Source organism: Taeniopygia guttata, chromosome Z (genome assembly GCF_048771995.1).
Source record: "Taeniopygia guttata chromosome Z, bTaeGut7.mat, whole genome shotgun sequence".
NCBI classification, from domain to species: domain Eukaryota; kingdom Metazoa; phylum Chordata; class Aves; order Passeriformes; family Estrildidae; genus Taeniopygia; species Taeniopygia guttata.
In genome coordinates this window covers 35,211,393-35,236,842 of record NC_133063.1, presented here as the reverse complement: position 1 = coordinate 35,236,842, position 25,450 = coordinate 35,211,393, and the positions used below count along the sequence as shown (strand labels likewise).

Sequence of the window (25,450 nt, the reverse complement as noted above, 5' to 3'; positions counted from 1 at the left end):
GCACCCAAGAGCTTGTTTTATTTTTAGGTAGTGGTAGTGGCCTTTTTATCATACACTGCTTCTTGAGAATCATCTTCTTGACAAAATGGAAGAAAACAAAGCTCTTCTTTGCTTTTGAAGAAAACAAAACTTCAGATTATCTTTGTATTTCTTTACCCATGCCCATAATGAGCTACATTTCTGATGATATATTTCGATTTTTATACAGAAGTTCTTACTGGATGGAACTGTTGCAGCATTTTTGAGAGAAAGAGGACATGAGTTATGAGATTTGAGCTACTCCAGTCTAGGCCTCAGATTTGGGCCTTGTGAGGCCTTCAAGCCTCTGACGCAGTTAGAAATTAAGAGCTTGTGGCGCAGATAGAAATAGTATTAAGGTGTGATGTGGACCACTGGGTTGTCTGGGTGTGAATTAGTATAGGTTTATAGTGTAAGGTTTAGGCCACCTTAAGGAAAAGGTAAACAATGTTAGCTTGCCAATCGGAATGCCTTTGTTTTTGTAAACTATGTAGAAGCTTATATAAACTACCATCTTATCTCGAATAAACGGAGAACATTGGATTAACCACACTGGTTTAGATCTGCGTTTGTCTTGTCCAGTTTCCCGTTTTCTGAGATTCCCTGGCTTTTTGCAACCAAGTGGCTGAGGTGCATATCCTTGAGCTCTACTCAGTGAAAACAACTGCTCACTGGCAGGTCACCCACTTCTTAACAGTATGTTAATGACAAATGTAGGGAAGGCTGTGCTCCAGGACAGCTTTGATGAATGGAGACGAGAGATCTCTGAAGGCTGCTCTTAGAAGATAAGGTTTATTAGGAATGGTGAAAGGTCTTGCTTGGAGCTGCCAGACGCAGCACATGGCAAGGCCTGAGGTGATGGGGGAGGGGAGAGACAAGGGGTAGAGAGGATACTCTAGGAGAGAGTGGAAGTTCCAAGAGAGCGGGGATTCCAAGAGGGCGTCTGGCCCCTCAGAGACCCCTTATCAGGGGGCTTCAAGGTGGGCTGGATTAAGACTTAGGCCAATGGGGTCACAGACACTTGATGTTTCAGGGTAGGGTTACAGGTGTGGGATGAACCATACATTTTGGGGGCTGAGATACAACATTCCATTTGACTTTTGGACCTATCTATAGGTAAGGGCATTGTCCAGCCAGTAGGGGAGATTGTTTTCATCCTGGCTGTACTATTGTGAATCTTTTGCCAGGCAATTATATTTATTCATCCTTCCCAACAAATTCTATGCTTTGCTTCTTACACATTTAGGAGATACACAGTGCATAGGGTCAAACTGAGTTATGTAGAAAGGGATTGTTGGCTTCCCTCCCACACCTTTCTGTCTCTGTATGAGTATTTGAATTGTGATCTCAGCCTGGCACATGCAAAAATACCCTTACAATGCCCTCTGCACTATGCAGAATGTCCCCAAAGCCATCCCTCAAAAAAGGAAGCATACAGGCTGATGGGGTGTTGGTATCTCCAGTGTGATCTGCAACCAGCCCAGCGACATCCAGTAAGCAGAGATTCACAGATACACCTCACAGCTGTGCTGTTCATTGTCATCTAGGAGTAGTTTTAGTTTATGCTGCTTCTCAGTGTCTCACAATATTAAACTGTCACTGAAAGGGCTACACTTCTAATTTTACCAAGAAACAAGCATGACAAGTATGCTACTGCCTGGCAAACAAGCTATTTAAAATAGATGAAAAAGACAAATCCCATGTGAAATCACACCAGAACGATCAGTAAAGGACAAAGGCCCCTGAGACATTGCAGGAAGGGATTTGACATGGAAGTTGTTGGAATAGGTGGTTCTTGAATTTGTGTCTTTGAGGGGAGGTGCTGCCCTCCTTCCACCTTCAGAGCTGTGCTTTCTGGTGCTCAGTGAAGCATTTCTAGCTCTGCAACAAATCAAATATTCCCTATGTGAAAGGTAGAAGGAATCTTCTCATTAGTGGATCTGCTCTCTTATTGTTGTCTATACAAAAAGAGTGTTAACAACAGATACTGATACAGAAATCTGCTGAAATAAACTTTCTAACACAACTTGAAGCATTAGAAAGCAGATATTCTTGATCTGCACAGGACACACAGAAGAGTACCTCTATATTTTTGTGTATCGTGAAACTTTACAACAAGGTATTTTTTCATTATAATTATAAAATTCATTAAAATGTACTTTTTCCACTAATATATAAATATCACTTTTTTAGAACTACTTTCTATGCATCTGCCTCCTACTGGAAGTTCTTTTATTGTTTTTGAGGTTTTTAAAGAGGGGTCTCTGGTGGCCATATTCACTGAATGCTTCGATATTAAAGGTGACTCCTCCTTTGAACTTTTTCTTTGGTCATGTGCTCTTGCTTCTTGTTCCATAACTTGCAGAAACCTCACTGTAGTTTTCTTTATCAGTTTTTCCACTAGTTCCAGCCATGTTTACCATCTTGTGGGCATGCTTTTACATATTTTAGTTTTCTTTTTTTTTTCCCAGTTAGTCTTTAAGCCCTATTCTTCAACTTCACAAGAATTGCACATTTTTATTCCCTATATTATCAACTTGTCCAGATCTACCTCTTCAAGGAGTGCAGATTGATGCATCTTCTGGTGCTCAGATGCCTTATGTTACTCTGCAAGAGACCCTATATGGTGAGACGCAGGCTGCCCAGCTGAAGCTGTGCATGCAGTGTGGAGCTGAGTAACACAGTAGCTTGCACTTGGATGGACTTCAGAAGATGGCAGCTTCTTCCAGCTCTCCTGATTCCCCATTTGCCTGGTGAAAACCTTTGGCTTCTGGGCTCTGAGGAATCAGCATGGGATCAAGCTGCTGGAGTGGTTTTGGCAATGCAACCTTTCATAACTTAACAACATTGTGTTCCACACAGGCTGTAAGCCTGCAAAACCTGAGTGAAAGCCTCACGGAGGAGCTCAAGGATGAAGACAAGGAGGTGGTGTGGATGACACTCTCTGTGCTCAGTGAGATGCTCCTGAATAGAGACGTGCCACTTACCAGTTCCCTCCCTCTGCAGCTGGACGAAGCACTCCGGCCACTCTTTGACAATGTAAAGCTCTGTGGTGACCTATTTTCTCTTTTTTCCCACCCCTTGAGATGCTTCCAGGAGACTGTTCCCTTGTAGATTTTCAATTCCATGCCCAGTAAGGCCCGAATAGGCTGTGCTGAGGTTTTTGCTCTCTTCACTAGGATATGAGCCATGTGCAGCTGGCCTCCATTCACCTCTTTCAAGCAGTGATTGGGTTAGTAGAAGAAGGAGAATGGCCCCTGCAGGACTGCGTGCACCAGAGCCTGCTCCCACTCCTACCAAATGTATGATGAGAACCAGTTTGTGGCAGAGGTGAGGACACCGAGCTACTAGTGTCCCCTGTGACAGGGCTCAGCTGCCTTCTGCTCTAATGTCTCAAAGACCACAGCACACTGTCCTCACCGTCCTACGTCTGGCCTTCGGCTGGGCCTGTGCCCTGGGATGCTGTGCCATCTCCCAGTCTCTGCTGCTCTGCAGGCCTCTAGGGAAACCCTGATTCAAGCAACGATATTCCTGAAGAAGTGGAATATTGTGCAGCTCCTGGAGACAGATGAGCTGTGGAGGTTTGGCGAGGGCCTGGTAAGGGTGGCCTCAAAGCCCCAGACTGTCTGAACAAGCCCTCTGTGAGGGTCTGGCAGCGGTGGCCCCTGCCTGCTCTGCACTCATCACTGACAGCCTGCTCACTACACATTACTCCCCTCTGGTGTGTGGCCCAGCAGGCTCTTCTCCAGGCTCCTGTGCTTCCCTGAGCCAGGCTGCCAAGGGAGCCCAAGTCCAGCTGTGCTCTAGCATCAGGACAGCACTGAGGCTCCCTGTGGAGTAACCATCTCTATACTCCCTCCAACCCAGTTGTTGGCTGGCCATCAGGAGTGTCCATGCAGGGATGCCAGTCCTGGATGCAGGGGCTGCCTGTCCAAGGGGAAGAATCAATGTCAACCCATCCCTCTGTCCCCTTGTGCTCCCTTCAGCTGCAAGAGGACAGAGACAGAGCACATGGGTACCTGTGCCAGTCCGTGATGTACCTGCAGAGCCCACAGAAGTCTGTGCGAGAGGCAGCCATCAGGCTCACTCGTGAGCCAAAACCCTCAGGGTCCCTCCCTGCCCTACTGTAGCTTGGTCCAAGCCCCAGCCGCAGGACTCAGCCCAGTGGCTGTAGTACCCTGACTATGCCTTAGGACTCCTTGCCACCCTCTGCCACCCTTGCCCTTGTCATTTATATATATGGCTCAGCCCTGCCAAGGGGAGGAGGATATGCGGCCCGGCCGGCAGCACTGGTGCTGGGGAGCTGTGCCACTAGGGTGATGACAGGCTTGGTATCCCTAGTGCTCAGCAGCTGCCACTTGAGCAGGCAGCAGGAATTGCTCCACATCACCTGTGAAGATCAATGGGAGCAGTGGGATGTCAGAAGGGATAGCTGTGAATGCATAAAAGATCCTGGGCAAGGCTCTGCTCTATCCACAAGAGGGGCGGTGTGGGCAGAGCAGACAGAGATTTAAGGGACGCATGAGGTATTCATGGCAAGTACCTTACTTGGGCTTATCCTCTTCCAATTGCCTTCTGGGCATGGGAAGATGTGGGATTGTGTGGGGTGGGGCAGAGTGGGGCTGCCATGACAAGAGAGATTCCTGGGGTCCCCAAAGGTCTGGGCTCCGACCCTGTGACCTTGGTGAACGGTGCTGCATCCGGCTGGCGGCCAGTCACCAGTGCTGTGCCTCAGGAGTCTGTGCTAGGGCCAGTTCTGTCCAATATCTTTATTGATGACACAGATGAGGGTATTGAGTAATTTTGTGGATGACACGAAACTGGAATAGTGTGTCAATCTGTTGGAAGGTAGGAGGGCTCTGCAGAGAGACCTGGAATGGTTGGGTGGATGGGCAGAGTCTAATGAGGTGAAGTTTAATAAATCCAAGTGCCAAGTCCTGCATTTTGGCCACAATAACCCCCTGCAGTGCTACAGGTGGGGGTGGTGTGGCTGGGCAGCGCCCAGGTGGAAAAGGACCTGGGGGTGCTGACAGCCAGCTGAGCATGAGTCAGCAGTGTGCCCTGGTGGCCAAGAAGGCCAAGGGCATCCTGGCCTCTGTCAGGTGTGGTAGATAGGGACAGGCGAATGGAAGATCTCGGGATGTGACGGAAAGAAAGACCCTTCCCCCTTCACCCTGCAACATGTTATCTACCACCCCCAGAGCATGTAACCACACCTAACCCAGTAGTTTTCCACTCCTGACTAACCCTAGAGACCCTACCAATCCCCCCTGACGTAGCAAAGTCCCCCAAGACTATTTAAACACATGAGATAAGATAATAAACGCTTTCGACCATCCACCACATTGGCGTCAGCATGTGTTGTTAGCCTGAGTAGCCCGGACTAGGCCGGGCTGCTGTGCTGCTCCTTGCGAACCAGGTCGCCATTGCCTCCCCTGAAGGCAACAGTCAGGAATAGTGTGGCCAGCAGGAGCAGGGAGGTCATTCTCCCCCTGTATTTGGCACTGGTGAGGCTGCACCTTGAGTGTTGTGTCCAGTTCTGGGCCCTCAGTTTGGGAAGGACATTGAGACGCTTGAGCACATCCAGAGGAGGGCAAGAAGGCTGGTGAGGGGCTTGGAACACAAGCCCTGTGAGGAATGACTGAGGGAGCTGGCATTATTTAGGCTGGAGAAAAGGAAGCTCAGAGGTGACCTTATCACTCTCTACAACTTCTGAAAGGTGGATGTAGTCATGTAGGGGTTGGTGTCTTTCTCCAGGCAGCAACTGACAAAACCAGAGGACACAGCCTCAAGCTATGTCAAAGGAAATACAGGCTGGATATTAGGAAAAAGTTTTTCACTGAGAGAGTGATAAAGTGCTGGAAAGGCCTGGGCAGGGAGGTGGTAGAGTCACCATCCCTGGATTAGTTTAAAAAAAGATTGGACATGGCACTCGAGGCCATGGTTTAGTTGCAGTGTTTGGGCATGGGTTGGACTTGATGATCTTAAAGGTATCTTCCAACCTAGTCATTCTGTGAATTCTGTGAATTCTGTGACTTGTCTCTGTTCCAGCCCATCAAGACATGACAAGTAACTATAGCCACTCCATCTGTAACTCAAACCCAGCATTTTCTAAGAACTGCAGAGATAAAGCCTTACTCCAGATTCAGGGAGAGAAATCCTTACTCCAGATTCAGGCTGCTGCAAAATCAGCTCCATGAGGCACGGAGGAGGCGAGCTTCTCTCTTGGAAAATGGTTGATCTTGTCTTTGGTACAATGTTTGGTTACAAAGCTGGAGGTCTCCGCACTACTGATCCCAAAAACTCTCAGGGCCATCTGAATGGAAATATTCAGTGGCTTCTGGCCTCTCCCAACTCACAGGACATCTTTCCTCTTAGATCACTTTTCTTCCCTCCTTTTAAGGAAACTATTTAATAGTTCACAATCTCTTTCCCTGGGTTCCTGCCAGTCAGAGTCCAATCTGCAACTGGCACTGCAGCTGCACACTGAGCTATTTGCATTGACTATATATCTTAACACGCCCACCCATGTTTTCATTGAGCATACCTGCTATTATACTAAGAGAGAAACAAAAACATTTCAATGCATTTAACCACTGCTCTTAGATCCAGCATTATAACAAGTAACAAACTTAACAGTATAAAGACTAACAAGAATGTCATAGGACAAAAATATTTATTGATATGAAACCATAAACAATCCTCAAAAATCAGTTATTGATCAAGAGACTGATCCTTCTCTACATGTTAACATAATGAGTCAAGCATTCATCACCATCAAACAGGCCTTAACTGGGACTTAAGTTCTCACAGAGAATATTCTGAATTGGAAAGGACCTACAATGATCATTGAGGCCAACTATTGACGCCAATAAATGGTTCATACGAGGATTGAATATGTACGTGACCTTGGTATTATTATCAAGCTGATAGATTGTGTTTGATAAGGATAGTAGAACAGAACAGCATAGCTTTGGAGAAGTAAAAACCGGATGTAACTTAATCAAACAGAAGTCATACAAGACACAAGCAGGATGCCAGCTAAGCTCTGCAAGGCTGACAAAGCAGGAGCTATCAACAATACTGTGCTTACTCAAAAGCAGGGGTCAAGGAGCAGCCACCTAAAAAGGACACGAGATGTTGAAGACTATAGAAGAAGACCCCCAAAGAGCATACAAGGATTTCTGATAAGGGGTGTGACAATGTAAAATAAAGTAAAACATATACATCTGTCCTAGGGTGACGTTATGGTGTTTGTATCTCCAATCGTGTGTTCTGTTTACGTCTGATATTATGTTCTGTGCTTTCAGAACTGACTCTGAAAGTGAAGGTTTGTTTTGCCTTGTTATCATCTGGTTCACCTCCCCCCATGGTCTGCTGTCTAGAAAAGGCTAGGATGGCTGGCTGGCTTTGCTTTGCTTGCTTGCTTGGCTTGCTTGCTTTGCCTGCTTTCTTGCTTTGCTTGCTTCTGCTTTTGCCTTTGCTTCCTAGTTAGGTTAGCTAAGCAGTCCAATTCTTTCCCTGGACTGTTGCTTTTTCCTTTCCTCTTCCTGAATACCATCCAACCTGCTCTGGACATCTGGGAAACACCAAGGAACACCAGGAGCCTGCATTTTGTGATCTGCAGCAGCCATCCCCAGTGCTGGAGAGCAACCCCCAGCGTCCAGACCCGGGCGACCACTCCCAGGAAAGACTTTCTGGATCTGTTCATCTCTTCAGAGTGGTGAAAGAGTTTTGTTGTCATCTGGTGTTGTTAATTGTTTTGGTGCTGGGGAGTGCTTTGTTCGTTGAATAAACAGGTTCTTTTCCACTTCTCTCTCAGAGGAAATTTTTCCCTGAACCAGGTGGGTGGGGAGGGGCTGTGGGGGTTTATTTCCTGGGGGCTCCTTTCAGAGGGTTTTCCCCAAATTTGCCCTAAACTAGGACAACATCAAGTACGTGGGGATAGCTAACGATTATGTAAATCAGTGTGTATGATAAAATCTCTGTTTACCCAACACTCAGGGCAATTAATTAGAGGAAGGGTCCTCTGAGTGACCAGCATGCTTCAATAAAAAATGCCTGCTTTCTAATACTCAAAACTTGTGTAAAAAGTTTCTATCTGGAAAAGTTTGGTATCATATTTGCTATAAAATGAGCACTGATTTCTTTAAGAAGGCTTGTCTTATTCTTCCTGAGTAAGGCTTTTTTGTTGGAAAAAAAGGCTTCTGCCCAGCCTGACAGCTGGTCTACTTCCACCCAGCCACAGGTGGCATGCCTGCAGGGTATGCAGTCTCTGAAAATAGAAATCAATCTATGGTCTCTCCTAACTGTGAGCTCAGTCTGCTACTTGAAAATTCATGTCAACCAAGGCAGCCATTTGTGATTCTCTTTTGTGGTGGCATGAATTCCTGGAGTTGGCCATATTTTTTGTACTTGGATAAATATTGCCTGTGTCCCTCCATAGATTTATCATGAAACCATCTAACTAGAGTGACTAAATATTCTCTGTCAGAATTAGTATTCTGCTTTACTTGAAATGTGTATCACTTGCTCACACTGGTGATGTGTTCCTCCATCATCAGGTACTGCTATTAGATTTTTGGATTAAAGGTATTTAGATGTGATATCTATGTGTTCATTGTGGCGTTAGAACTTTGGGTTCCTCCTGCTGCTGCCACTGAGTTAATATAGGCTGGTGCTCCTGCTGCAATGGTATATAGTTGCAATTGATGTCTTGTGAGGTCCTAATTTCTGCATTACCTCTCCACTAGCTAGTCTCAAAGTTCTCAGTTGTTTCAGTCAAAGATTTAGTCAAATCCCCTAACCAAGGAATCCGTGGATGTCAGATGTCACAGCTCTGAGAAAACCTTGTGCCTACTTTTTGTGATCAGGCATGGGAGCTTAATTATGGCCTCTCTTTGTTATAATTTATTGCCCCTTCCCCAAAATACAAAAATTTAAATACTTAAATTAAAATCCCAAAAAATTAAAATACTTAAATTTCCTTTTGACACAGCTGAAACATGGATGGAGATGCACTCTGTTCCCTTTCTGCAGAGCAACATACTCTAGTATTAAAACCATTCTTTCTCAGCACATTTGTACTTTAAAATTTTTGTACTTTATTTGTATTTTAAAAATTTTCTTTGACAAGTTATTTTCATGAACTGTTTGTATAAGAGCTGATTCCAGTAATTTTGTATCTTAATTGCAGTGCAGTAAGTGCCAAAGTCTCTGCAGATTCAAGGCCCCTAACATACCTCCTAAAGGTAAAAATACTTTCTCATTCACAAATTTTTTTAAACAACAGCTTTTCCTTTTGTTTTTCACCAAAGGGGCAATACAAAATACTAGGCAACAGAGACAGTTTCTTGCTCAGGCAGTACTCTTTGCATATTATCCTTCTGGAAGAAAATGAAACAGAATTCCCCAAGTTAATATATATAACATTATTTTGAATACTAAAAAGATTTTCTGCTCTTGTTACTGCACTAGTAAACCAGGCCACTGAGAATGCCCTTGTTTATGAACAGCAAATCTTACCAGACAACTGCAACAGTTCTCCATATTCTGGAGGAAGTCTTCAAATATTATTTGCATGTTTACCATCCTCATACTTAAAATAAATGTATGTGTAGAAAAATGTTGGTTTATAACTATTTTTGGACATATATGCAGAATTACCACCATTACAAGCAAGTACTAGTTATGCACATACAAAAAATAAAGTAGCACTTCAGCATAACTTCCGAAGAACCTCCTTTTGGCATGGTATGTCAAATTTACACCACAAAATCAATTCAAATAGTCACAAATATGGCTTGAAGATGAGATCGCTACATCAGATCTTTGTGGGTCCCCCTCTTTGAAGAGACTGTGTGCACAGCAATCTAGAGTGAACAACTCCTTCAGTGCATGTGCTTTCCAGAGATGTGGTCCATCTGTGCACCAATTGCCTATTTGTTAGTTGCAAAATAAACTCCTGAAGTGTGTTCAGGGAATCACCACACACTAAAACACTGTCACTTACACATGCCACAGTACAGGTTTTTTAAATAGTTTCCTCCTTAATCTTTTAAAATACTTAACTTTCCTACCAATCTTTTCTTGCTATACCATGTTTAGTTAATCCCTCAAATCATCCATCAATGTTCACAGAGCAATGCTGGGATATGGGCAGTTCACCTTGGAGACCGGCTGTGAATATGGTTACAGTCTGAAACGGCCTTTCCCTTCCCCTCGATGGCCACAGGCTGTTGAGAACTCACTGTCAGAACTCTCCCTGGAGCTCCTGATGGCTTCTCTGGGATGCGTTACATCAGCACACTGGGTGCCTTGTGACACCCATCTGTGCCATTCTGGATTTGGGCATCTGAGTTCATCATCCAACTCTAGCTGGTGAAGAGCAGGAGAGGTAACAAATCTGTTCTGAACAGCTTTTGCCTGTTGTTTAGCACTGACTGACCTTGTTCAACAGCTGACCCCAAACCTCAACCCCCTGCAGGCCTTTTGAGGAACCCCAGCCCCTGTGTGACTTACTAGGGACTCCAAACCCCCTGCATGATTTTTGAGTCAGGACCCTGGGGGGCTTCCTCTAAGTAAAGGAGACACAGGAAGCTTCCCTCAAAGCTGTTAAAACCCCACTGGTTCCTTTCCCTGTTCCTATGTCTGCTCCTGTGTCCCTGAGCCACTGCCTCCCTATTCCCTGACTGGCCCTCATCTTTGTACCGTCCCAAGAGCCAGCTCACCCCCAGAACTCCCGGACAGGGCAGTGAGCGCTGAGACATGTGTGTGCTGGGGGAACTCTGAACATCTCACCATGCAGCTGAATTAAACATCTGTGGATTTTATGCAAAGGCCATTTCTGCTTCTTTACCCTGGACTTTACTAGCAGCAGTTCAAACTGCTACAGAACCCCAGCCCCCGTGTGCCTTATGAGGGACTCCAAACCCCCAGCATGATTTACAGGGACTATAGCCCCCACATGCCTTAGGAGAGACCTCAATCTCCCCTGCACACCTAACAGGTGACCTCAGTCACCCGTGCAACTTAGGAGAGACCCTAAAAACCCCTTTAAGTGTGCCTTTTGCTGATCAGGCCGTGCACCTGTCAGGATCTACTTAGAGAAGCGGGGTGTCATGATGGTTTGTTAACTGATCCCTAAACTGCAAAAAGGCAAACAGCAGGGGACTATCAATTTAATCACAACAAATGCACCTTTGCTTTGGTACCAACAGCAAATGCGATAGAGGGGACAGAAAAGGAAATAAAGAAGAAAGTGGGGATTATAACTACCACTGTCTGCGACGAGATTCTTGATCATCCAGCCACATGGATTCGTTGTCGTCTGTGGGAGTTAACTGAAGTCTCGGTTAACTTAGGGGTCTTTTTTAGTCCTCTGCCGAGTGGGGGGAACAGGTACAGACAGTCCACATTCTGAAGCAGGGCAAGTCAATTTCAGTAGTGAGCGGGACCCATTGTTTTCTTGGTCCAGTGAACACACCTGCAGGCAACACTTGGCAAACATTCTGCTTCAGTCAGGCCAGCCCTCCTGTGTTAGGATTATAGGGGTCTCAGTCCTTGGGAGGGAGCTTCAACCTCCATCCATCATGGTGGTTGTGAGGCAGATGAGGGATCTTTATGGGAGATCACCAAAGTTACCCCAGAAAGTTCCTTTGGCCAAGAGGTGGGAAAATCCATGGGTTGAGCAGGTATTGTGGAGCAGGTGTAAGCACATAGAACAAGCCTCTCCTTGCCAGGTCCTTGCTAGGCCCTGCTCAAAGTGGCAGTACAGCAAACACACCTGCAAACAATCACTTGGCAAGAATCCACCTCAACTAGGCCAGAACTCGAATCAGGGTCTTCAGGATCTTAGTCTCTCCCATTGTGACGATCATGAGGCAAAAATGAGGGGAACTTCAGACTGTACCTTACAGCACCCATACTCAACACACTAACCTAATTTCACCAACTATGTACATAATGCTGCAGGAAGGAAAAGTCTGAAATAATTAGAGAAGTTTATTAAAAATAGTTTGAGACCCTTGTAGTTTATGTTGAATATACTTGGGGAATTTTACCATCCATCCTTTGAATCCTCCCTGCTTCAAGGATCTCAGGTGAACTCACACAGTTCCCCATGAACTCCACAGTAGTTGGATGTTTGAAAAAGGGAGGCTGTAAAGGTGGTGGCCTAGGGTCCCAATTTGATTGCCGAACTGTTAAGAAACTGTTGGACTATATCATGACCCATTTGGTTGGGGATGTGATGTTCACTGTAAATTATCTGTTTCCTTGAACAAAGACACCAGTCCACATGTGAGGGTCTTTTATCCTTTTACTATACAGTCACCTAAAATCCAGCAACCAGCCCTTCCAGCACTTCTATGTAATTGCAGAAGTGTTGGCTAACAAGCTATCAACTTGTACAACTGACAACCTGCCAGTCCTCACCACAGACTTTGGTACAGAGCAAGGGGTAGATTAAGTTAGCCATACTTTGCCAAGACATAAGAAGAAAGAAGAGAAATAAAGACGGGAAAGAGAGAAAGAGAAGGAAAATCTTTATGACTCCGTAAAACATTCAAAACAACAAGGCTGAGGACCGCTAAATTACCACCTACACTGGACGTCATTCAATGAAACCGCATGATTGCTGATAGGTATCAGCACTGCTTCTTCAGTCACGGCCGACTGTGACACTACCGCGCAGCCCCGATTCCATGACACGCTCCGAGCGGCTCCGCCGGTCACAAGCCCACCTCGGGCGCTGCTTCCGTGCGCGGAGCGGCTCCGCCTCCCGCCGCGCCCGGCGCCGGGCTCACGTCACGGCGCCGCGGCCGCTTGGCCCTGCAGCTGCTGCGGCGGCGTCGGCGGCGGGGCAGTGCCCGTGGTCTCGGCGTGTGGTGGAGCCGCCGCTCGGTGCGGAGCCATGTCGCGGCCCAGGAACGGCCCGCCGCGGCAGCACGGCGCGGGCACAGTGGGCTCGGGCGCTCCCGCCGCGCCGGGCCGCGGCCGAGGCGGCAAAGGTCTGAGGGATATCCGCGTGGACGAGGAGGTGGAGATCGCGGTGAACCTGGCTCTGGAGCGGTTCCGCTATGGCGAGGACCTGGGTGAGCCGCGCGGAGGGGCGGGCAGGCCGCGGGCTCTCCCGGCGGGAGCGGCTCGGCGGCCGCGCTGCCCCGGGGCGGCCGCGGGCCGCGCGGTGCGGGGACAGCGCTGCCACCAACCCGCTGTGCTTGGGGAGCGGGGTGGGTCTGGGGACTGACGGACTCCTGGCGCCGAGGTCATAGGGCAGGGATACTGCCTGCTGAGTTTTTGTGCTCGGAGTTTTATTTTTTAAATTCTCTTTCCAGAAATGGAATTTCCATCTTCTTTCACTAGAACCGAAAGAGCGTTTGTTCACCGGCTTTGTCATTCTCTTGGACTGATATCAAAGAGTAAAGGGTAAATTTGACTCATATTTGTATCTATTATTTTCTGGTTTTGGTGCAGATTTATGGAATTTCATTATCAGTGTTAAAACTGTCTGTATTTTTAACTTATCCTGCATGTCGTGGGCAATGGTGCTAGAGAAGAAACTTTAAAAAGTAAATATAAAAATAAGTGTCTCTGTGCTTTGCTTGTTGTCTGAGTAAAAAAAAAAAAAGCATGACATACTAGTCTGTAATGCAGTTTTGAGGACTTCATGTGCATAAGAAAGATGTCTCACAAAGATCCTTCCTGTTTTTATTTTTTTTCTGCACTAATGTGTTTTCAAAGGTTTTGTGTAAAATCTCCTATGTTGACAGGTAAAGTGCAGCTTAGAATAGCATGTTAAAAAGAGTGCTTCTGTTGGGAAGCATAGTAGAGAATTCAAGTGTTGCTGGCAGGCAGAGGGAGGTCATCATTTACCTCTACTCAGCACTGATTAGGCTACATGGCTATGCCAAGAGTGTTGTGTCTGTCCAGGGCTGGGATCGCCAGAAGGACAGAGACCTAGACTAGTGAGGGTTCAGTGAAGGACCAACAGCCTGCTGAAGGGGGTGGAGCATCTCCTCTGTGCAGAAAGGGCCAGAGTGGTAGGACTTTTCAGCCTCCAGAAGACAAGGCTCGTGGGGGGTCTCCACATACATACTTACTGTATGTAAGTACTTGAAATGAGGATGTAAAGCAGAGTCATTCTTACCAGCAGCTGCTAGAGGTGGCTGTGCCTCTCCTCACAGAGGCTACCCTGCGAGCACCTGGATACCTGCACCAGTCTTCCACCCTTGCCAGGGACAGGTCACTGGGCTCTTAGGGTGACCTTCTGTTCTTACCCTGAGAAGTTGTTGTGAAAGTGGTGATCTGTCAGTTGTAGCCCAAGCATGTTAGTTCAGTTTCAAGTACATTTACAATACTTGTTTGCACTTTGGTGTCAAGAGTTCAGTCTGAGAAGTAGATCAGTGTTATGGTCAGTGTTTTGGCTCCATTTCTACATAATAAATCTTAGATGATGAGCATCTTGAGATCTTATAAGTTTTACTGGATTTTGTTAAGGATTGGAATACCACTAGCAGGGAGCATTTTTGTCTGTTCTGCTCATTTGTTGATTTCTAACTTCTGAATCTTTCAAGTTAGTCTAAAGGTCAATGTGATGACATAGCTCTCAGTATTGATTGATAAAATGATTGGTAGAGCTGACTGTATTTTGGGAGACAAATGCAGTGATAACTGGGGCATATTTGTCTGATGTCTGCAGTGTCTGTTCTGCACTAGCTCACATGAATAGAAGCTGCTTTTGATGATGACTATTGTGAATGTTGCATTATGCTACTTAAGACATTATTTAGAGGATTCTTGTTATGACATTGTATTTGAAAATAAGCTGAAAGTCACCTTGAAAGAATTATTGTCGAAGATCATTACATGGAGGTAACTAGTTTGCTTATTCCTGAAATGCCTTTTTCCTTTCTCCCAGAAAAGGAGCAAATCGATACCTAACTGTAAGAAAAAAAGATGGATCAGAACTAAAACGTGCAGTAATGACTTGTGCCTTAACACCTGGTACAAAACATGCTGTTTGCACTTTAATTCGAAATTTTCCTGTCACAAATAAAGAACGGACAGAACTTCTGCCAAAGACAGAACAAGGAAATGCATATGGTGTTGAATCTGGTATGTTCAGCGTGTCTTGTGATATGGACTTGTCAATCAACATTACATGAAAAAACAACCCAAAACAAACCCCTCTATTTTCTATCTCTTCTTTTGTCCTGACACTCCTCTTTTTAAACAAACATAATGATTTTAATATAGGGTCTTTTAAAACCTGTGTCATAAGATGCTCAGGCAGTCATGTCACCCATATTGCAAGTCTCCCCTGTATCAAGGTAATTTTGATTCTTTGAGGCAATTTCAGCCAAAATTTTTTTTTAAATACAGTTGTGATTAATCAAATCTGTTGTGATACAGACTTGATTCCTGCAAGGTCCGTGGGGTAAGATTAAAGAGACAAGTGTTGCCATCACCCTGTGTGAGAATACCCTTAAGAAAAAATAAGACTGTCTGTGTCCTTTATAATATAAGGAATGCATGTTTTTGTTTTGTTATCTAAAATAGATTTGGTCTGTAAAAGCTATTTAATAACTTGGGGCTATTATGTAAACTCCTTGATTTTTAGAGTATATGAAGTTCTTTGGAAGACAAACTTCTGATACAAGATGGGTTTTTTAAATAATGCTTTTAACGTGGTTGTTGCTTTAAAGTTATGTTTGTAAAAGTTATGTTGTGTTTCTGTGTACAAGGCTGAGTGTAGTGAACAGAGAACCTTCCAGTATGCCTTGTTTAAATGTCTGATTCATTGTGTTTTTTCTTTAAGTGCTTCCTTTGCTAGTTTTCTTTCTCAGTTCTTTAATATGTTTAATAAGATTGTTTAGTGAACAGAGGGAAACTATAATAAACGTACCAAAAAGCAATTTCTGAGTGATGTAGGATGTAAATTAATGAACAGTGTGAAATTTATCTTTTTTTCGCATCTCCAGAATGGTCTTTGGCTCTTTTAATCTGTTAGTCTGTGTCTGTCTTGGTAAAACAGTGTTTGGAATTTAATACATGAATCTGTTAATAGCATTAAATAATGATATTATGCCTATATAATTGCATTAAAATTGCATTGACAGGGAGCTTCTCATTCTTCTGGAAAATAATTATTAAGGAATGATAGAGTAGCATTTAATGTAGTGACTTTGAAGTAGCCTCCTCAGAAGACTTCAGGTTTTTTAGCTACTTATGCATTGCTTTCTGATAGATGACACTGCTGTGCGGCTCTTGGCTCTCAATAGATCATGTTTCAATTAGTACCTGCTCAAACAAATCTTATGGACTAGGCTTTTAGGTTCTGTAAGACTGACTGAAAGGAGATCTTAAAATACAAGTAAGGATGTGAAAGAAGGCATGTGAATGACAGTAAAGTTGTCTTTTTGTTGGGAAACACAATTGTCAGTTTCAAATAACTTAGGTGTTTAACTCTGTGGTGGATTTTTGTAGGCAAACTCTTTGAGATAGGATATACAGATACAAAGTATAAACAGATAGTATATATAGTATAAACAGATACAAAGGCCAAGGCTTTTTATCTCTGATTTAATTTCTATTTATCTTTAAGCTTTTCATGCCTTTTTTTAACTTGAGCGATGTACTGTGATAATTCAGTTGTGTTTAAAATTTCTGTGAAAGTAAGAAATCCTTTGAACTATATTTATTTCAAACACCATAACAGGATGTGTTACTATGAAAATCACTTTTAAATATGTCATGGGTTTCTCACTTTATCAGCAGGGATGCTAATAAAATCAGAAGTATATTTTTAAATACGATTTTAACCAGTGTTTTAGTGACCTTCCTTTATAATTTATTGACTTCTTTTCACAGGAAACAAAGAAGTGAAGACAAGTGGAAGACTTAGTGATGGTATCCCGCAGGTTCCTGTGAAAAGAGGGGAATCAGATCTTGATTTCTTCAGGAAATCACTACCAGTTTTTGAAAAACAGGAAGAAATTGTTAAAATAATAAAGGACCATAAAGTTCTTTTGATTGTTGGAGAGACTGGATCTGGAAAAACTACTCAAGTACATTTTAGTGAAATAAAAAACATAACTGTATTTATACATTTATATATTATGTGAAATCTGCAATATTTCTATAATAAGGAATTTTTGTATGCTTGTTTTAAGACTTTTGTTTTCCCATGTGATTCAGGTCCTAGTGTTCCAGATAACTTTTTTGCTTTTACAATACTAAGCCAGCTGATACATATTTAAAGCATAAATTGTTCTGCACAATTATCTGATGGATATCAGTTTGTCTTTAAAACAATCATATAATATTGAAGGAAAAGTAGTTACAGTTTTGTATACACTTTTTTTCCAAAGCTAGTTCCTAGTATCCAGAGTATTGTGTTACAATGGAAGATAGTTTACAGGGTTTTTTACATAGATTTCCCTGAAGCAGGAGAGAGAAGCTTCAGCTTTTGGGTGGTTGGTTGGGTTTTGTTGTTGTTGTTGTGTTTTGTTTGAAAGAGATTAATCTCAATAGGCAAAATTGATTTTTGTGGCCTTTTTTGCCACTTCAGGTACATTTGCAATGATAATCCTATTGTGAGTAATCTTACAACGTATGTGATACTGAGGTGTAGTTAAATAGTTTCATTGTGATTAAAAAGTTACGAGTCTATCAAACTAAAAAGTAAATTTAAACCACTTCTTTACAGATCCCCCAGTTTATTCTTGATGACTGTCACAAAAATGGAACTCCCTGCCGTATACTTTGCACTCAGCCGAGACGTTTGGCAGCAGTTGCTGTGGCTGAAAGAGTGGCAGCAGAAAGAAGAGAAAACATTGGCCAGACAGTTGGTTATCAGATCCGATTAGAAAGCAGGTACTGATGACATTTCTTAAAATGAGTTGATCTGGTATTGGTCTTTTGTCTTGGTTATTTAAACTGCAGTGTATTTGGGATGCAGCCCAGTAAAATATCACTGTGTAAAGTATAAGTAGGATGTGTTGTTTTGGGTAATGAATGTTTAAGAGTTGAAAAGGATGGTTTTTCTTCTGTATTATGCAGTTTCTTTCAGTTCTACAGAACTGAACTGCAAGAGCATTCTCTTGATTTCTTCTAGGGAGTATGTGTATGGATATCCTTGTCCTCTCTACTTTTAACATTGATGAATCCAAAAGTTCTGTAAGATTTGAAAATAGCTAGGAAGACCAACATGCTGTGACAGAAGCTATGTGGAGAGAATTTATTGGAAATGAGGAGTGATGATGAGCATTAACAATCTACTTTGGGTTACATTTGCGCTGTTTCATCTTTTATGTTTAAAGCAAAAGCAGAAATTCTAGGTGACCTGAGGAATTTGCTCCTAAAATGGAGCAGGGATGGATGAAAGTCTGTAGATTGTGTGTGGTTTCTAAAATCTTTGAATTGTGTAAATAGTGGGATTTTCAGGAATGGGGAGCAGCTGGGATACAAGTGAGAGGAAGATGGCAAAAGGTATGGCTGGTTACGTTGCTTATATGGATGAAGATAATACATTTCTAATGAAAATGAATGAACTTGAACAACAAAGCCAAGTTAAAGAATTTTTTTATGCATACCGAGGGCTAGAAGAAGAACATTAGAAGATTAGAAGAGTAAGTAAAGATGAATTGCAAGTAAGGTGGAATATTGTTATGTGGAAGAATTCTGCTGAATGAAGAAAAACAAAGTATAGGTCAGATGGAAGAATTACTGGAAGCAGTGCAGAAGAGCTTAAGAGTTCACTTGAGAAAGAGCAAAAGGGGGAGATGGCACTGTTTCTGTCTTGGCAAAAAATGTTGGATGGAAGTGTTTGCAGTAACACAGAAATCTAATTTTTTATGTTTTAGTGTCTATTAGACAGTAGGGGTGATTTCTAGAAGGCTGATGAAAAAGAGAGAAGAGATTAAAAAAGTAAAGCACTTAAATCTGGTATGTGTTCCATTAATTCAACATATAGGAGTATTTTTGAAGTGAAAAAAGAATTCCAAACTTGAAGTAGAGACATATGTATGTGTGTTCCTTTGTTTAGTACTCTACAGTCTTTTGTGGAAGTTTTCAGTACTTAAAGTGTCAATGTTGGAGGAAGTAATTGCTGTTTTTACTTGTACAGGCAGTAGGTACTTTTAAAGAATTTTAGATTCTTGAAAAATCAAAGCATTTGAAAAGGGTCAGCTTATTTCTTTGTGATTCAGTCAAGTATAGTGTATTTGGTTTGTATGGCAAAATTTTGGTAGTGAGGGAGATGTTTTTTGTGAGAAGGAGGCTTCCCACATGTCTGATAAAGCCTCTGGCAGCTGGCTGTAAGAGAGACCGGCCTCTAGCCAAGCCCATCAGCAACAGTGAGTGTGACTCTGGAGCAGCATATTTAAGAAAAAATGTGTGCGGCAATACAAAGAGAGGATTGCGAGTATTTGAGAGGAATAGTTCTGCAGACAGCGAGGTCAGTGCCAAAGGAGTGTCAGGAAGTGCTCCAGGTGCCAGAGCAGAGATCCCCCTGCAGCCCGTGGTGAAGACTGTGGTGAGGGAGGATGTTCCCCTGCAGCCCATGCAAGTCCACAGTGGAGCAGTCCACCTGCAGCCTGTGGAGGACCCCAATACCAGAGCAGGTGCTTGCCCAAAGGAGGTTGGGACCCTGTGCGAAGCCCGTGCTGGAGAATGCTCCTGACAGGACATGTGGCCCCACAGGGAGTGGAGTTTTTGCTGGAGCAGTTTTGCTGGTGGGACTTGTGAACCTATGAGGGTCCCACACTGGAGCAGTCTGTTCCTGAAGGACTGTACCACATGGGAGGGACCTACAGTGGAGCAATTTGTGAAGAGTGTGAGAAATCCCCTGTGTGAGGAGGAAGGAGCAGCAGAGACAAGATGTGGTGACTTGACCACAGCGTCCATTCCATGTCCCCCTGTGCACTGAGGGGTAGAGTTAGAGAAAAATGGAAGTTAAACCTGGGAAGAAGGGCAGGATGGGGGGAAGTGTTTTAACATTTGATTCTATTTCTCATTATCCTATTTGGATTTAATTGGTAATACACTAAATCAGGTTGTGCAAGTCAAGTCTGTTTTACCCATGATGGAAACTGGTGAGTGATCTCTCCCTGTTCTTGCCTTGACCCCTGGGCCTTTTGTTGAGTTCCTTCTCCCCTGTCCAGCTGAGGAGGAGAGGGATAGAGCAACCTGGGTGGGTGCCTGGCATTCAGCCAAGGTCAACCTACCACATGTAGACAAAGACTATATCTGAGGGTATTTGGGAGAATTGTAGCCTGTTTTTTCAAGGCAGTCCACATTGAATTTTTAGGTAAATTAATACAACATGGCTAGGTTCTTAAGATTCTTGTTTCACTTGCTTAATAATTTAGAAAAAAATTGATCTCTCCTTGTTAATTAATTGCTTGTCTGAAGTTTTTGAGCATTAGCACTAAGAATCCTTAGGAACTCTTAGGGAACAAGCATAGTTTATAAGCACGTAGTATGTGTGAGCTCTTTGATGACAGAACTGTGATTCCATTCTGGTGAGGAGCCGTTCAGTCTTTAATTTTCAGTAAATAGTGGCAAGCTAGGAGCATTTAAGTGGTGAAAAAAGCTGAAGCATCTTTGTTCACTATTGACTAGGGTTTCTCCAAAGACACTGGTAACCTTCTGCACTAATGGCATACTGCTTCGCTCACTGATGGCAGGAGACAGCACCCTATCAACTGTCACACATGTTATTGTGGTAAGGATCTTGTATTCTGTGTGAGATGCAGCATATGTATTGTTTCTTAAGTGGAAGATGAGACCCTAGTTTTCTGTATTAATTTGATGGATATTTAAGGTGGTTTTGTTGAGTTAGAATCTGAATTAACTTTAAAAAGTTAGTGATTTTTAAAATTGTAATATGCATATTTTTCTGGGGTTTGTTGTTTTATTTTTTTCTTGTAAAAGCATCTTATATTAGGTTTTTGTCAACAGTTAATTTTGGAATTGTGATGTGGTTGTGGAGGGCAGAGTTCAAAATTTTTCTGAATTTCCTGTCAGCAGAAAAATCTTAGGAAGGCTTATGTAGCTATGGTTCAATGCAAGTGTGTCAGAATTTCAGTTATCATGTACTTGGTTTTGCAGTACCATGTTTGCAGTCCCTTTGTTTGCCCAATGTTTTCAACATAAAATGTAGTCTAATTTCTAGCAAATTATTTGTGTTCATGTATGATTATGTGAACTTCCTATTGTGGAATTTGATAAGTCAGTAGAACCGGAATGTTTACTGCAAGTTCTCCACTGCTGGAAAAATAAAAAAACATGGTAACTTTAGGTGCCTTTCTGTTTGCCAAGGAGGAAAAAAAGCAGAAGAATGGTTTGTGCATTCTTGACTTCAGCCTGGAAATCTTGTTCTTGATTCATACATTCAGAGTATAAAACTAAACAGAAGATAGACTAAGATGATTAAGCAGATATGTGCCTTAATGTTAAGCTTTGCTCATGATTTAATGGATCTAATAAATACTTTTTTTTTTTCCTCATTATGTGGTTCATACAGTTTTTTTAATTCTTATCAGTTGTTAAAGGTAATTTTATTGAAATAAAATTTGCTGGATTTGCAGTTTGTGGCTTTATCTTGAAAATGAGGTTCAAGTGCAAGAATTAGAGAAGTTATAGATGTTCATTTTGATCTCTGAAATTTAGATCTGTGTTGGGTTATGCATTACAGTGCAGTCTGCTCTGATACCATTATAAAACTTCTTGAAGTTTTGTTTTTTTACTTTTGGATATTTAAAAAAAAAATCCTTCTTAAGCTAAACTTAAACATTTTAATACCTCTGCAATGCACCACCAAATTACATGTTTTAATTTGAAAAAAAATCATGTTTGTGGAAAGTTATGATCTTGGATCTGTGATGTTTACATGTCCTTTTTTTTTTTGTTTTTCTTTCTATTCATACAGGATGAAGTACATGAGAGGGATAGGTTCAGTGACTTCTTGCTAATCAAACTTAGAGATGTGTTGCAAAGCCAAGCTAATTTAAAACTAATTATTTCTAGTGCTGCTCTAGATGCAGATCTCTTTATTAGGTATTTTGGATGTTGCCCAGTAATACACAGTAAGTACTCAAGTAAACTTAAATCTCAGTTTACCTGCCCTGAGACTGATAGATCTTAACTGAACTGTACCAAACCATTCTGAGTAAGGGCATGTGATAAATACACTTACAGTTACCAGCAGTAGTTGTTCCTTGTTTAGTTATGTTTGTTATTTTTTAACTATTTGGATCTACCTCAGAGGGAATTGTTTTTATCAGTGGATATTCTATAAATGCAGGGATGTCCTGGCCCCCTCCATGTTCAATTCAAGGAGGAAAAGGTCCTTAAAATGCTGGTCTGCATAGCAATACAGACCCTAGGATTTACAGGAGTGTGATATCTATTAGTATATTCCAGTAGATTCTAGTTCTGGCTTCAGAGATTGCTAATAGTTAGAGGATAAAACTCAGATAACTCTGTCGGTTCATTTCAGAAATGCAGTCCTAGGCAAATTGGAGTTTATATTTTAATCATATGATTCTTCACTTCGTTTAGAATTTTCTACACATCATTGGTTAATTTTTAGGGGATATTAATGAGAAAGAGTTATTTTTTCTTATTTACACATAAAAATGTTCATTTCTGTTTTTCAGTTTTAAATTGTTGCCTAGGAATATAAGGCTTGTGGCTTGTTTAATATTTAGCAATATTTTTTGGAGGAAAAAAACCTCATTTTAATTTTTGTGTGGCTTTCCAGTTTATTTTTTTTGTAACTTCTCATCCTTTTAGATCAATAGATTTATTTTGGAAATTCTGGCTATTGTCTCTTTCTTCAGTTTACTGCAGGAGTTATACTGTTACTGCATACTGGACTTCACAACTGAAAATATGCTTTTCCCAATTTTGCTAATTTAAGAATTAAAAATTAATATAATGAAAAAGGTTTGATTCTCCAGCAGTATAGCTGACACAATCCTGACCATAGAAGCCAACATTTTTTAGTTGTGTGTTTCTTTAGAACACAGTGTTTGTCATTACTTTTAGAAGCTTCTAAAAATATGTGAACTGTAGCTTGTTCTTTTTGAAAGAAGGATAAGTCCTAGGTGATATGAACTTAGTTGTGGTAAGTGCTAAGTTGTGCTGAGGAACCAAAAATAGATAAAAATTCTTCCCATGAAGAAACATAATATAATATCCATAAATAAGGTCTAGAAAACAGTGATGTTAGAAGAGAAATCAGGGTAAGTTCTTAGGAAAGAAAGACCATGGGAAGTAGTAAAGAAAGCCAAAACTGGCTGCACTAATTGAGGACATTGAGAGAAGTCCATCTCCTCTTACACTTCTCATGAAAGGAGGTAGTTGAATACAGACATGGCAGTCTGCTCATGGGATCTCACGCTAAAACTGTCTTTAATTGCTCTTGTATTGAGTAATTCAGGTGGTTTACACTGTGAATTCTTTTTTGTGCACCTAAAAAAAAGTTACTTTTTTCTTCTTCTCATTTGATAAAATCACAGTAAATAACAGTCAATCTTATATCTCTTGCTGTTAACATTTCATAGAATTGAAGAGCTTAATGAAAAACAAGGTATGCACCTGGCATTTCCTTTTTTGATTTTTTTTTGGTGGCCTAATTGCTTGAAGAAGATAAACTCAAGTGAAGATACTCTTACAAGACTTTCCAAGGAATATAGTCATTAATTGAATCAGGCCCTAATCATGTTTAATTCAATTTTCTGTCTATAAAAACTATTTTTAAGAACTGATGTTCTTAAAGCAAAGCTTGTGAATATCTAATCTTTCATGAATTATTTTTCCTTTTAGTCCAAGGAAGATCTTTTGAAGTTAAAGAGATGTTTTTGGAGGACATTTTACGAAGTACTGGGTATACAAACAAAGATATGGTAAAGTACAAAAAAGAGAAGCAGAAAGGTTGGTGGACTTGCTAATTGTTCTGGCTTGACATTGAGTCTCACTGGTTGAACAACAAGTAAAATGATTCTCTGCTAAAATTCTAAAGTCAGATTTTTAAATGAGACATGATTAGATGACAAGATGTATCTTTAAAACTCCCTGTTTACATTGTTGATGTAAATTATGATTGAAAAAAATATTTTTATTTTCAGTGGTTATATTCTTACTTCTTTCAGTTGATAAATGTTTTATTTTTAAAATAAAATTATTATGAGGTAGAATTACATACTTGTGTGGGCTTTGCCTAAATGAACACTATAAGATACAATATGCTGACAAATTTTAGTGCAGCCATTAGAGAAGGCAGGATTTTGTACATCTTGCACAGAAGTGTTTTCTACTACTAACATTTTTAAGTGCATTCTATAGACAAAGATGCATTTAACATATTCAGGTCAAGGAGTAGTAACACACTTGAACCAAATAAAGGAGGTTCTTTTCAATTGATTAAATATTGGGGTATATTGATCACAGTATTTGAAAAATTTTCCTGATAGCTGAAAGTAATTATTCTCATAAGCATTAAAAATAATTTTAAAAAGGCCAACCCCAAAGCTGTAACATACAGTCCTAACTAAACATTTTTGCTGATGCTCAGCTCTGATCCCTGTGGGCAGAAAAGCTCAGTCTGGACACTGATAGCATTTACTGTTTCTTTCACTGTACTGTACATAAAAAGTTATTACATGGAAGAATTATATCACTGCTCTTCGGCATTTCACATCTGGAGAAAGATCTGGATTGAAAATGATGTAGAAGTTACTTATTAATCTCATTTGAATACAGAAAGTTACAGGCCTAATGGGGTTAAGCAACCAAGTGGTATTTCTTGCCTTGTTCTTATAGTAGATTTTTGCAGTGGTGCACTTTGGGTGCCCCTAATCATAGAATTTGTATTGAACTGGTTACAATGTTCTTTGAACTGGTTACAATGTTCTAGATTAAATAAGAAGTCAAATAGTTTTATCTTTGTGATTAGATACAGCTATTTTTTTTAAACTGAAATTAATGGATAATTAGGATGATGGTAAAACTTTTCTTGGAAATCCTTTATGCATTGTAGAAGAAAAACAGCAAAGCACTCTTACTGAATGGTGTTCTGCTCGAGAAAATAGTAGTAAGCTGGAACCTGAGAGACCAAGATTTGTCCCAAGGGCAACTGAAGAGTGTAGTCTGTTGGGTGATGATGGTGACACAGTGTTTAATCAACTGGTAAGTTTTTCCTCTTGTTGGGAGATACGTTTAAATCTGCTTTAAAGACTGTTTTCCAAAGATACTATTCGTGTAGAATTTCTTGAAGGATATTAGCTTATTTTATAGATGATTTTTTTTTTAATTATCAAAAACTACTTTAGCCAAAGTGTGCTTTTCACTTACAATGTTTTTACACAAGTTTTGTTCAGTTTAAATTGTCAACCTACCATTGCTTAAAGTACTTGCATGATGC

General features: G+C 41.5%; 1 protein-coding gene across 4 annotated transcripts in view; it reads left to right on the top strand.

Annotated features, from left to right (window-relative positions):
• Positions 1 to 12,791: 12,791 nt before the first annotated feature.
• Positions 12,792 to 25,450, top strand: part of YTHDC2 (YTH N6-methyladenosine RNA binding protein C2) — a 30,000-nt gene continuing 17,341 nt past the window's right edge. For all 4 annotated transcript variants that reach the window (XM_041711093.2, XM_030257441.4, XM_012577700.5 and 1 more), the window contains exons 1-9: positions 12,792 to 13,112; positions 13,356 to 13,446; positions 14,939 to 15,135; positions 16,891 to 17,087; positions 17,729 to 17,895; positions 20,644 to 20,746; positions 21,953 to 22,109; positions 23,854 to 23,961; positions 25,067 to 25,215. In XM_041711093.2, the coding sequence (XP_041567027.1) occupies positions 12,932 to 13,112; positions 13,356 to 13,446; positions 14,939 to 15,135; positions 16,891 to 17,087; positions 17,729 to 17,895; positions 20,644 to 20,746; positions 21,953 to 22,109; positions 23,854 to 23,961; positions 25,067 to 25,215 (1,350 nt within the window). In that variant the 5' untranslated portion in view covers positions 12,792 to 12,931. The remainder of the gene's footprint in view (positions 13,113 to 13,355; positions 13,447 to 14,938; positions 15,136 to 16,890; positions 17,088 to 17,728; positions 17,896 to 20,643; positions 20,747 to 21,952; positions 22,110 to 23,853; positions 23,962 to 25,066; positions 25,216 to 25,450) is intronic.